At 46.0% G+C, this 12,881-nt stretch overlaps 1 protein-coding gene across 1 annotated transcript in view; it reads right to left on the bottom strand.

The window, feature by feature from the left end:
* The window catches only part of GLYR1 (glyoxylate reductase 1 homolog), a 456,170-nt gene that overhangs the window by 293,812 nt on the left and 149,477 nt on the right, over positions 1-12,881 (bottom strand). The window contains exons 4-5 of the mRNA XM_085632218.1: positions 12,555-12,717; positions 11,674-12,417 (exon numbers count right to left, since the gene is read on the bottom strand). Of these exons, the coding sequence (XP_085488344.1) occupies positions 11,674-12,417; positions 12,555-12,717 (907 nt within the window). The remainder of the gene's footprint in view (positions 1-11,673; positions 12,418-12,554; positions 12,718-12,881) is intronic.

Below are 12,881 nucleotides of genomic sequence, written 5' to 3'. Positions count from 1 at the left end.
ATGGTGTCCCAGCATCCCCAGGCATCCCAACTTACCTCTCCAACCAGTGGTCACCTCCAGAAGATCTTTGTTCCCGGGCCTGCAATCTTGTTGCAACCGGAGAATCCCCACTAAATTAACAGGGCAACGGAATCCAAACCTGCACACAGACGTCGCTGCAGGAGTACTTTGGGTGCAACCTTGGACCCCCCTTTGCCCTAAGCCTAACACCAGGACCAGTGCTCCCACAACCTTGTGGCCTGCTATTGAGCAGCCAGCAACCGCAGGCTCCCTATCCCCCATTGGATAACTTTGGGCCTCAGCACTCTGCACCGGGCCGCCCTGGTGCCACTGTGGGTGCTTTGGAAGTGCAACCTTAACCCTGGGGGAACTCTGGTTCTAACCCCAGAATACCAACTCCAACAACCAAGTACTTACCTGTTAGCTGATAACCACATTTTCTCTATAGGAATACATTGACTGTTTTCTCTTAGAAAAAAAAAAGCATGGAGTTGGCTTTGTATGAGAACTTGAAAAACTGCAAATAATTAAAAACTGCTTTACTTACCTTTTCTCTAGGAAATATCCCAGTGAGATATCTAGGCATATCACACGATGTAGAAAAATTAATCTATAAGGTATCTGAAAAGTAATCAAAAGTAATGTAACAGTAATTTCCACTCTATTGTAAAGATTTACAAAACTGTAGCAAAGACATTTTCATTCAGCTTGCTTGTATTACCTGCCTTGAAAAGTACCATTTACACGTACCTGTACCAGGCTTGCTCGGTTCTAGAAAATAAATATAACTAAATATTTTTTATACAAACAAATTGGTCTGAGTTCAGTCTTTGAGTGTGTGACATCATTTGCTGCCTGAGTGAGTACAACAAATGCTTAACACTACCTTCTGATAAAGCCTTACTGCCCACACTACCACAAATAGAAAGTAAGGTGCTATCTACTTTCACCTCTGTCTACCTTTGGGGATCCACTGGACTCTGCGCACATTATACCTCATTTTGGTATAGTATATTCAGAGGCAGCTGCCTACACTCAGCTGAAGAGATGGTTGAAGAAAAGGAACTGCCAGCTGGAAGTTGAAAAGGGTAAAGTAGAAACACTGACTGAGCAGAGCTCAAGGAGACTCCCTAACACACAGCGTAAAGTAAGAAATCTATGGTATGGTGGCACTGCAGGGGATGGATACTCTGGGTCTTTGCTGTGATTGGCTGGAGTTTGGATGTTTTAAAATTATGTTAACTGTTGCTAAATGCTATTGCTATTGCATTCCAAAGGGAATTAAGTTTAAAGCTTGATCCTGCTATTTTACTGTTACCGTGGGACGACGACGGGGAAGATTCAGTCATGTCAATCTATAAAAGATACAACACTGGAAAAGCAGGTGTTATCATATCTGAATCGACATGGAATAACTGTAGCTTTTCAACAAGAAACACATCTCGGCTGCCTCATGGGAAACACACAGATACTTCTCCAATTACAGCTCATATTCCCGTGGTGTGTGCATACTTTTTCATAGGACCTATCCTTTCCATCACAACACTACTGTTACTGGCGCTACGGATGTTACATATTAGTCCCAGGCACTCTACTGGGAGGAGAATTCTACTGCTGAATGCCCCCTCCTTTTTTCATGAAGTATCAGCTCTCCTAGACCACTTTAAAACGGACATTACCATATTGGGAGGCAATATAAATTTAGACATTGACCTCTTTCTGAATACAACAAGCCTATGCACCAGTGGCAAACCCCGCTCATTGCGCACCCTCCTTGACACAATATATGCTTATGGCCTTAAGGATGCCAGGCGCACTCATCAACCAAACACTCCAGGGCCCACTTTCTACTCTGCCCCACACGCTGCACTGACCCCGGCTAGACTATTGGTACCTCTCTACACTAGCCCTTGGATACCGGTTATACAGATACTACCACGCACATTATCAGATCACGTTCCAATTGGATCGTCTTTTGCACCACTTTACAGAGGAGGTAGGGACCATAGATGGTCCTTCACTCAACGGCCCTGCTGGATGCTGTATTTCATTCAGAATCAGGCTGAACGCCCACTCAGTCAACACCCAGGCCATGTTATGGGATGCTTTCAAAGTTTATGTCAGTTTCTTCGTCTCAATTATGACCCCGCCATTTTCAAACAAACCCCACCAAACAGATAGAACGCTGGATACAACTTCCCTTATCTATGGGCGGGCCGAATTGTCATTATTAAAATGGTAGTCCATCAGTGTTTTCTTTATTTATTCCAAAATATATCTATACCTTTTTTTGCATCCCTATGCGGGTTATTAACTCGCCTGATCTGGGCCTGCCGTAGATCCTCGGGTCACTTGGGACACCCTTGTCCTCCTGCATCAACGCGGTCGTTTCGCTGTCTCCAATTTTCAAGTCTGGTTTCAAGTCGCACAGTCTCAGTTTGCTCACCATTAATATCACCATGATGCCCGTTAGCCATATGCTTAATCTTAGCGCAACGTATCGGATCCCACTCTTTTGGCTGCCTTATTACCACAAGGACTTAAACTGGATCCCACAGATATACAGACCCTATCCACAACATGCTGGGCCCTTCAAAAACGTAGCGGGTAATGGTTTTGACCCCTTTATATTCCCAAGCACTCCACTGGTCCCCAACCCCTGGCTACCATTAACTCTTGCAAAGCTAGTACAGCGCACAGAGACCAAGCATGAGCTCCACATATTTGGTACTTTACTCCCAGACGGTAATTTAATATCCCACGCCACGGATCCCAATATTTCTGATGCCACACAAGGATCAATTAGTTTTCCGCCGACTAGTTGGTACGGAGCAGATAAGAAACAGGTGAGTGATTCTGTTCAGGAGTACAGAGGTAGGAATCCTAAACTATATGCAAAAACAAGATACCTCTGACACCATAGATCCAATTTTTCTTTTTCTCCAGTTGGATTTTTTATTTATCCCTGGATTATACTTGAATATATGAAACGTTTATTTATTTTTCCCAAAACACATTCACCCTATGCTGAACTAGCTAGACGATAACCTTCTTGCCGTGTTGTGTGTGTAAAGTATGAACAAATGAACATACTTTGTAAATCTAGATCATATTTACAATAAACCACCATCTATACAATTTACAAACATAAAACATGATGCTAACAGGCACCAAAGACTGTGCATTTCAACAGACAAATAGCCCTAATCCTTTCTTAATAAACAGTACAGGGACTCTATCATTTCTGTCCTCAGAGTACACTAGTTTCTTGTGCCAAAGGGAGGTCGCACCACTATCTTGAACCTAGTATAGGGGCCATACGCCCTGGGCTCTATTGTGTCCAAATCCGGGACCAAAGTTATTGCTAGGTTCTTTGAGCGAGTCTCTCAACAATTTATAACCAATGCGTTTCGACCTTCTAGATTGCACTTCTTATGCCAAAGGTCTTCATCAGGGTAGGTCTTTGTCAGGAGGACTTGTGATACCAGTTTTAGTTTTTTTTCTCTTTTTAGTCTTTGCAGGGACGTAAAACTTCTTTAGGGCACATTCAAGGAGGTACAGAAGCTGTACATTAACTTTGCGTCTAATGCGGGACGCCGCGGATGGATCGTCTTCTCCGGGTGTTGTGGACGCGGGGCACGAGATTACTTTTCTCGATACCTGCCGCAACTACCAACTCGGCGGGCTTCTCAGTCCAGTCATGCGGCAGGTTAATCCGCACGTAGGAAGTAAAGTCTGACGTTTCTGGAGCTGAAGGGGGAACATCACTTATCTCAAATTCGCATCCTTCGACATTCGTAGGGGTGCTTCCGTCCATTACTCCGGAACTAGTTGGTACGGTGCACTCGCGATTCCCCCCTTACCACTGGCACCTGAGGACTACATATCTCTTACATTACCAATTACAGATCCCAATGGGAGACATTTCGTCTCTAGGCTAACAGTCATAAATTACTCAATTTCCGATTCTTACACAGAACATACACTACGCCAGCCGGCCTGGCCAGACCAAGCATGAGCTCCACATATTTGGTACTTTACTCCGAGACGGTCATTTAATATCCCTCGCCACGGATCCCAATATTTCTGATCCCACACAAGGATCAATTAGTTTTACGCCGACTAGTTGGTATGGTACACTCTATTCCCCCCCTTACCACTCGCACCCGAGGACTATATATCTCTTACATTACTAATTACAGATCCCAATGGGAGCCATTTCGTCTCTAGGCTAACCGTCATAAATTACTCAATTTCCAATTCTTACACATAACATACACTACGCCAGCTGGCCTGGCCAAAATAGATTCCTGCAGGCCTTCCCTCTGCCCTAAATGCAAAGTACCAGAAGCTACATTTGCACATATGACATGGACCTGCCCCATCATCGCCACTTATTGGACAGCAGTCGTCGACATTTTTTATCCCATATGATTTAACTGACCCTTGAGCCCTCCCCCTCCTGGCACTCTTGGGTAATGTTTTGTCTCTTCCTAAAATTCTTTGGCGGTTTTCAGCCATTGCTTTGCTATTGGCTAAGAGAGAGATTGCCCTCCACTACAAACAGCCTGGCTCAGGAGTATGAAATAATGCGATTTAACCAGCAAAGTGTATGCCACATTACAACCCCCCCCCCCCCCCCCAACCAAGACCTTTGGTAACCCCTTCGTAACTATTTACAGACTTTAGAGACCGATCTAACTACATCCCCTCAATCACCTACCTACACCCCTTCCCTCTGTACCACTGGCCAAGACACAGTCGACAGATACAACCCCCCCACCCCCATCATCCTGCCTTAGCCACCATTATGTTTTTAATACTTATTGTTTTGATGTATGTTAAGATATGCTAGTATTATTAATGTAAATATATTGATATCTGTAATATCCGGCCTTCTCCTATTACCTCAAAGTAATAAAAGTGTTTTAATAAACAAGCATTTGCAATGCATTTATGAGAATTTTAGCTATTGGCATTGTAAATGACAATGCCTTTTATTCATGTGTTGTTTTTAAAACAGATAAATAAAAGGCATTGTCATTTACAATGTGTAGGAAGCTGCCTCTGTATATACTATATCAAAATGAGGTATAGTGTGCACAGAGTCCAGTGGAACCCCAAAGGTAGGCCGAGGTAAAAGTAGATAGCACCTTACTCTCTATTTGTGGTAGTGTGGGCGAGCAGTAAGGCTTAATCACAGGGTAGTGTTAAGCATTTGTTGTACACACCTAACCAGCAAATGATTGCACACGCTCAAAGACTTAACTAAGACCAATTTGCTTTGTATAAAAATATTATTTATTTAGATACATTTATTTCTTAGAACCAAGCCAGCCTGGCACAGGTAAGTGATTTATACTTTGCAGTAACAATACAGTTTGAATTGCAGTTGAATGTGTACTTTGGTTACAGTAGAATCACTGGATATGCAGTACCTTAAAATATTGTACAGATACTTTATGATGACTTTTCAATACCAGGTCATGAATATTACTTTGCAGATTACTTTTCTTACACAGTGATATACCTGGATACTGCACTGGGACATTTCTTGGAAAAAGGTAAGTAAATGCGTTTTGGTTATTTGTACACAGTTGTATAGACTTTTATAGATTTTCCAACTCCACACTTAGAAACCTTTTCATAGAAAACAGTCAATGTTATCTTATGGGAGTAAACAGTTATCGGTTAACAGGAACGTTCTTTGTTGAGGGAGTTGGTTTTTGGGGTTAGACTCGGGGGTCTCCCAGGGTCGAGAATTAACTCTCAAAGCACCCTCAGCAGCACTAGGGCACCGGGTGCAGTGTTGAGGCCCAATGTTATCCAATGGGGGATAGGGGGGATTCGGTTGGTGGCTGCTCAAGAGCAGGCCACAAGGTTGTGGGAGCAAAGGTCTTGGACTTTAGCTCAGGGCAAATGGGGGTTCAAGTTAGCACCAACGGTACACCCTCAGTGGCACTAGGGCGGCCGGGTGCAGGGTGATGTTTTGGCATCGGGTGCCCTGTTACTTTCCATGGGGGTTCTCTGGTTTGCAAACACACTGCAGGCTCGGGACTAATGACTTCTTGGTGTGACCACCACTTTGAGAGGTAAGTTGGGATGATGGGGGTTGCTAAGACACCATTGTTTGGGCCACCCAAGGCCGTGGGGCATTGCAGGGGTGTCTTTTAGGGTCGAATCTTCTTACCAGCTCCTGGTCACGGTTGGGGGGGACCATCCGGATCGAGGCTGCAGGTGTCGACTGGAAGCTTGAGGCAGGTCAGGTATCACTGGGTCTCGGATAAGTATCACCCGGGAGACCTCCTTGTGGTGTTGGGCCACTCTAACTCGGGCCATGGGCGTTGGGTGCAGAGTGTTGAAGACTCGTGGATTTTGCCGGAGCTAGAGTCTGTAGGTGAACAAATCCTGTGTTCACAGGAAAAAAAGACTTTTCCTTGGAAGGCAGGGCAGGTCCTCGGGGTTCTTGAGGTTGCTGGCTGCAGGACACATTGGAGTTTCGCTCATGCAGGTTCAAGGTGGGGACAGGCCAGTAGGGCTGGGGCCATGTCTGTGGGCATCCTACTCTTCTTAGCTTCAGCACGGCTGTCCGGTCCTTCTTTTATTCTTGGTCATGGATTGTCTGAGGAGCCAGGGTTCAGGGGTGCCCCTAAATCCTAGACTTAGGGGCGTTATCGGTAAGTAAAAGTTTAGGACCAATGGGTCCCTTCCTTGGGGTGGGTACACCTAATAAGTTACCCTCCAGTGTGAGGGGGGGCATATGCCTCACTCTGGTTGGCTGTGTCCCACCATCTGCAAGATGGCGGGGACTAAGAGTTGTGCTTCACCGTGCCTCACACCTAAGGGGTGGGGTTGGCAAAGGTGAGCACACCTCACTTTCCTCACTTGGTTTTCCCGTTGGTTCTCCAGCCCAAAGTGGTGGTCAGAACCAGTGGGGACCAGTTGCTGGAAGTAGCAAAAGGCATGGGGAAGCTCACAAACGCGGCAAGCCTTTGAAGCTTCCCCTTTGTGGGCCCTTCCCACCATGAGGGAGGAGGCTTGGCACCTCGTCCCAGGGTGTGCATTGTTTCAGGCCCCCAAGAGCAGCAGGCTCTCGACCCAGGTGTCCAGACACATGTCTGGCGGTGACAGCTGGAGAGCAGGCAGTCAGCCTGGACACTAGTGTTAAGTTATTTTTCAGGGGGCATCTCTAAGATGCCTTCTGTGTGCATATTTCATTAAATCCCACACTGACATCAGAGTGGGTTTAATGTGCTGAGAAGTTCGATATGAAACACCATATACTCCTAAAGGCATTACTGCACTTACAATGTCCAAGAATTGGCTTAGACACTGTAGGGGTACAGGGCTCATGCAACTGTACCCTCACCACTGGTATAGTGCACCCAGCTCAAGGGGTGGCTGATCTATGCCAGGGCAGTAGGTTGTAGGCATGGCACCCAGGAATGTGTGCCATGTCGACTTTTCATTTTGTTCTGCACCAAAACACATAGCCTGGCAAGGCAGTGTGTGAGTGTAAAGGTACAGGGCCTCCAAGGGCGGCACAATAAGTGCTGGAGCCTTTAGAGGCCTTCACTGGTCACAGTGCCCTGGGCACCTGTGGTACCATTAACCAGGGACTGGCTGGACTCCTGGGCCATATACGGCCCCGGGGACCACCACCTTTCCAGAGCGGCTCATGAATAAAAATGAGGGGTGCTATGAGCCCTTCTCTTGGAGTCAATTATGGCTTTGGGGACCACCAACACCCAGGGTTAGCTCCTGCTATGTTCCTCGGATCGCAACCTTGGGGATATAGCAGTTTGCTTTCGCTTGGCGGAAGCTGAAAGGTATCGCCAAATGAGAGCAAACATAATACTGGTGGAATCTGAGCTTCACAACAGAGTCCTCTAATCTCCATCTCTCCTAGATGGCCACTCCAGCTGACGAGTAAAGCATCTGTCACTAAAGTCCGCTCTGGTTGGGGAACGGAGAGGGGTCAGTCACTGACCCAACTGCGGTTCTTTACAATCACTGCAGCTCTTTTCTACTTCCCTCCGAGATCTGGCCCATGTCGGAAAAATTCCACTGATGCTGGGCCCACTGGGAATTCAAGTCCCACTGCAGTGTCTGCATACGCCAACGAGAATGTGTCACAAGCAGGATGCAGGAGGCCATGAGGTCCAACAACCGAAAAGTCCATCTCACTTAAATAAAAGATAGTGGATGAAACATCGGTATCATAGCCTGCGTATCCTGGACCCGCCACTCAGGAGAATAGGCTTAAAACTGCACTGTGTCTAGAACACCTCTGATGAAAGGGAGCATCTGCGAGGGGGTCAGGTGTGCCTTACGCATGTTAATAGTAAACCCCAGCAAGTGTAGGATGTTTGCCATAGTCTGAAGGTGGCAGCCAATTACCAGTGGCGAGCCCGCCTTTAACAGCCAATCATCAAGGAAGGGGAATATTAGAACACCTGACCTCCGGAGGTGCGCGGCAACCACCGCCATCACTTTGGTGAACACCCGAGGGGTGCTGGTAAGGCCAAAGGGGAGCATGACAAAGTTAAAGTGCACTTGGCCCACCGCGAACAGCAGGTAATGTCTGTGGGAGGATGGGAATGTGGAAATATGCAGGATGGGAATGTAGAAATATGCAACCTGTAAGTCCAACTCGACTATCCATTCGCCTGGGTCTAGGGCAGACAGGACTTGCACGGGCATCTTGAATTCCTCCTTTTTCAGGGACAGGTTGAAAAGGCGCAGATCTAGAATAGGAAGAAGACCTCTGTCCTTCTAAGGCTTTAGAAAATAGTGGCGAAAGCAACCACAACCTACTTCTGATGCCGGCACCTTCTCTATAGCTCCCTTGGCCAAGAAAACCAACACTTCCTGGCAAAGCAAGGAGCGGTGGTCCTCCGTCAGCCTGTCGTAATTGGGTGGCATGGGTGGAGGGGTGGTCACAAAGAGGAGGGATGGCCCCTTTGGACAAGCTGCACAACTCAACGGTCGGATGTTATTGACTGTCAGTGGCACAGGTGATGGCATATCTTGCCCCAACTGGGCGCCTAAGATGGATGGAGGGCAAACTAAAGGGGTTTGGAGGCTATGACTACTGGGTGAAGGTGGACTGGCCCGACTTCTGCTACCTGTCCCATGTGGCCTGTGGGAAATGCGTCATTGGCCACTAAATGATTGTGAATCTTACTGGTCGTGGTAGCTGGGATTATATGGATGTGATTGAAAGCCCATTATGTGATGCGGAAGGTGGATTGGAGTTGGCGAGGGGCCATGGAAAGACCCAAGGACCTGGCCGTAGCCCGGCTGTCCTTGAAGCGTCTCCGAACAGATGGGCGCTATCAACGAGCATGCCCATGAAGAAGGCCTGGACATTCCCTGAAAAGCCAGTATTCTCAACAAGACCCATTATCTAAGGGCCACAGATGAAAGAAAAAAAAATGAAAAAAAGAAAAAAAAAAAATCACTCAGCCCAGCGAGTCTGTCATGATCAGCTCACATGATATGGTGAACCTGGCTGCATCCCTCCCATCAGCAATTGCTTGGGAGAGTATGATTTGGGCCTCCTTCTAGACTTGCGCAGCCAAGTTCCAGATCGTATGAGAGTATCAGCCCAAGAGGCATGCAGTGTTTACCTACCGCAGTGGAAGGCTGTGAGAAGAGAATATCCTCTTCCCGAAGTTATCCAGCCTTTTGGATTCCCCTTCTGGTGGAGTGGTAGGCAATGTTCCAGGGTTGGTTTTGGAAGTGGAGGCCTGAACCACCATGCTCTCCAGTGTGGCGTGAAGAAACTGGGATAACCTGGAGCAAGGCTATGATGGCAGGCAATCGTCCTATGCACAGGAGCTCTGTGCAGGGCTTGGACCAGGCAGGCCCCGAGCTAGGATAGCAGTAAGGGTTTAATTAAATGGGACTAATGGTTCAGTGGGGGCAACTCTAGCTGAAGCACCTCCATCAAGACGTATGTCTTGACTGTCACTGAGGGTAGCATAAGGTTCAGGACCTTAGCCGCTCTCCACACCACCACTGCGAAAGAGCAAACCCTCCTCCCTAGACATAGTAGGGGGAAGAGACCAGGCCAGTATTTGGGGAAGTGGGAGGACAATCCCCAGTTACAACTTCGCAAATGATCACAGGACCATCCTTGCGACCGCGATCTGTAGTGTCGCAGTGTCGGTCAACATTAGGCAGCGAGGAGCTTGAAAGACCTTAGGATGCATGGTGCAGCAATCCTCAGGTCTTCGCGGCATGCTCTCGCTGCAGACATCAAAGACAAACCAAGTGGGGACTGTCACCAACATCTGATGGGGACAGGCACGGCATGGCTTAAAACCTGCCTTTCTGGTGAACATCCTTCACACCAGGAGACAGTCTGGAAAAATCTTTGACAAATGGATCAGTTAAGAAGTGATCGGGGGTAGCTATCCCTGGATCCACGCTGGCTGGTGCAGAAAGGAAAGAACAGACGTCAGTGCACTGGAGTGGCAGCTATATAGGCACTGCACACGCCACTTCCACTGACACGCAAAGCCGAACACCATCTTCCAGTGCGCAGGCTTACTGCTCACCAAAAGTTACCAGCTCCAGACTGAAGTATAGTCTACTGTAAGGAATCTGCAGCTAGAAGTCTCTATGTGGATAGACAGAGTTCCCTTGCATAGGCAGGAATGCTTGCGATTATTACCATTAGTGATGCGGAATGCACAAATACCATATACATACACAGCATTATGAATATAGAAATTCCGGCAGTATGAAGGAAATTCCACAATCGCTAAAAAAGGGGCATTTGTGAGTTTTCCGGTGTGGACCTAGCGACAAAAAGAGGTTAGCTCTCGCAAGCTTGAATGTATGTATAGCCACATATTCACATATCTTTTGCAGGAGGTTTCCAAACTTGGAAATAAAACCTATTAACTCATGGACATTAAAAAAAACCTACAAAAAGCGTTTTTGTGCAAATACACATTTGCATGAGAGTCAGCCCCTATGTAGAAGTTTTCACTAGGTGCAAATACCACATGCATACATTTTATGGATAGGCGCATGCCTGGAACTTCACAATTGATGTAATCCTCCAAGAGTATGAGGGATTTTTTGTGAATCAGAAAAGCGCTACACACGCAGAAGTACATTTCAAACATTTTCCTTGACTTGTGTGACTCCGGCCCTTAGACCTTAAAATCCCACAGGTTGTACAATTACTGCTCACCACTCTAACAGCAATGAGTAAAGTCTATAGTTTGTGGTAGGTTATCATCCTCACTTGTATACTTATAATTGTCATGGACAATCAGAGTTTTTTTCATGCCAAAGTCTAGGCAAACACCATAGAAGAATACAAAAAATAAATATCTGCCCTAACGACAAAATTATTTCCCAAACTTTCTACAGTTCAACCCTGAAATGATCTGCAATTATGGTTCCTCGACCAAATGTAATGTGGCCAAAAACAACTGGAGGGGACTCACATTCACATTGCTAAGGTCTAGACACTCCCTTAAGTCCATCCCTGTAAAAGTGAGAATTTATGATAGATTAATGTTGCAAAATAGCAGTTATAGCTACTGCAGACTAGACCCCCTTTGAATGTATGGTAGCCCTAGCACCTAAAATAGAAAATATTTTAGCAGAAGATCCAACAACAAATCAAGTTGGCTTTTAAAGGCTACAAACCTGGTCATCTTTGGGAGGGCGACCACGTTTACGTGGACCCTGCTTTTCCAATCCTTTCAGATGGGACTTCGAACCACGGTTGGTTGAAAGCAGAATCTTCTTCCTGTTAGCAGTGAGGATTTTCTTTCTTTCAGCAGTGAGAATCTTTTTCTTCCCATGAGCAGCGAGGTTTTTCTTCTTCTTACTGTCAGCAGTGAGCATCTTCTTCTTCCCTTCAGCACTAAGCAGCTTCTTCCCATTAGCAGCAATTTTCTTCTTTCCACTGGCATTAAGTATTTTCTTCTTCCCTTCAATGACAACCTTTTTCTTCTTCCCTTCAGCAGTGAGAACCTTTTTTTTCTTTAAGTCAGCAGAGAGAAGTTTTTTTTTCTTAGCATTGGTTGAGAGAATCTTCTTACTGAGACTCTTCTTTCCATCTGCAGTAAGAATCTTCTTGATTCCTGTTTTCTTTTTTCCATTGGCAGTGAGAGTTTTCTTACCCAATATCTTCTTTTTTCCTGCAGCTGTGAGAAGTTTTTTCTTCCCTGCAGCAGAAAGCACCTTCTTTTTCAGGGTACTAGCAAGCAGCTTCTTCTTTATTTCCCTGGCAAGAATCTTTTTCTTCATTTCACTGGAGATAGTCTTCTTCTTCAAGCCCCCACTGGCCTTTTTCACTTTACCCTCAAGCTTCCGCTTCTCGGATGATGGTATTTTCTTGGTTTTCTCCTCACTGGAATTGCGTCTTTTCTTCTCTTCCGTGGACGACTGCAAATAAAACAAAATAGGATTGCGGTAGGCTATGTGGAAAGGAATGGTGCTGAAACTAAATCCTATTCATTAGAAACTGTAAAACGGAAAGGGAAAATAAAGGGTGGTAAAGCCACATCTTATGTTTAGCATACCTGTTCTTTGGCCTGTTCCTTGGCTAGCTCCCTGGCCTTGGCTTTCTTTAGAAACTCCTCTACAGCATCAACAGCTTGCTGGAACCGCTTACCCTTCGCAGCCTTCATCATCTCTTCCTTGTGGGCATGGTAAGGTTTTAACTGTTCCACCCTAATCCAGGCACTGAAAAAAACAGAAGTGACATCTTAAGTGCTTATGTTAACCAAGAAAATGTCTTGCATTCTCAGAGCCCACGTTGTATAAGAACAGCTCCACTTACTAAAACGTGAAACATCTGTATAAAGAGATTTGAGATGTATAAACAAATAACATGCTGTTACCATCCC

The sequence above is a fragment of the Triturus cristatus genome, chromosome 10 (assembly GCF_964204655.1).
Source record: "Triturus cristatus chromosome 10, aTriCri1.1, whole genome shotgun sequence".
NCBI lineage: Eukaryota > Metazoa > Chordata > Amphibia > Caudata > Salamandridae > Triturus > Triturus cristatus.
Note: the sequence above shows the minus strand (reverse complement) of the source record. Positions and strands in the feature narration are given on the sequence as shown.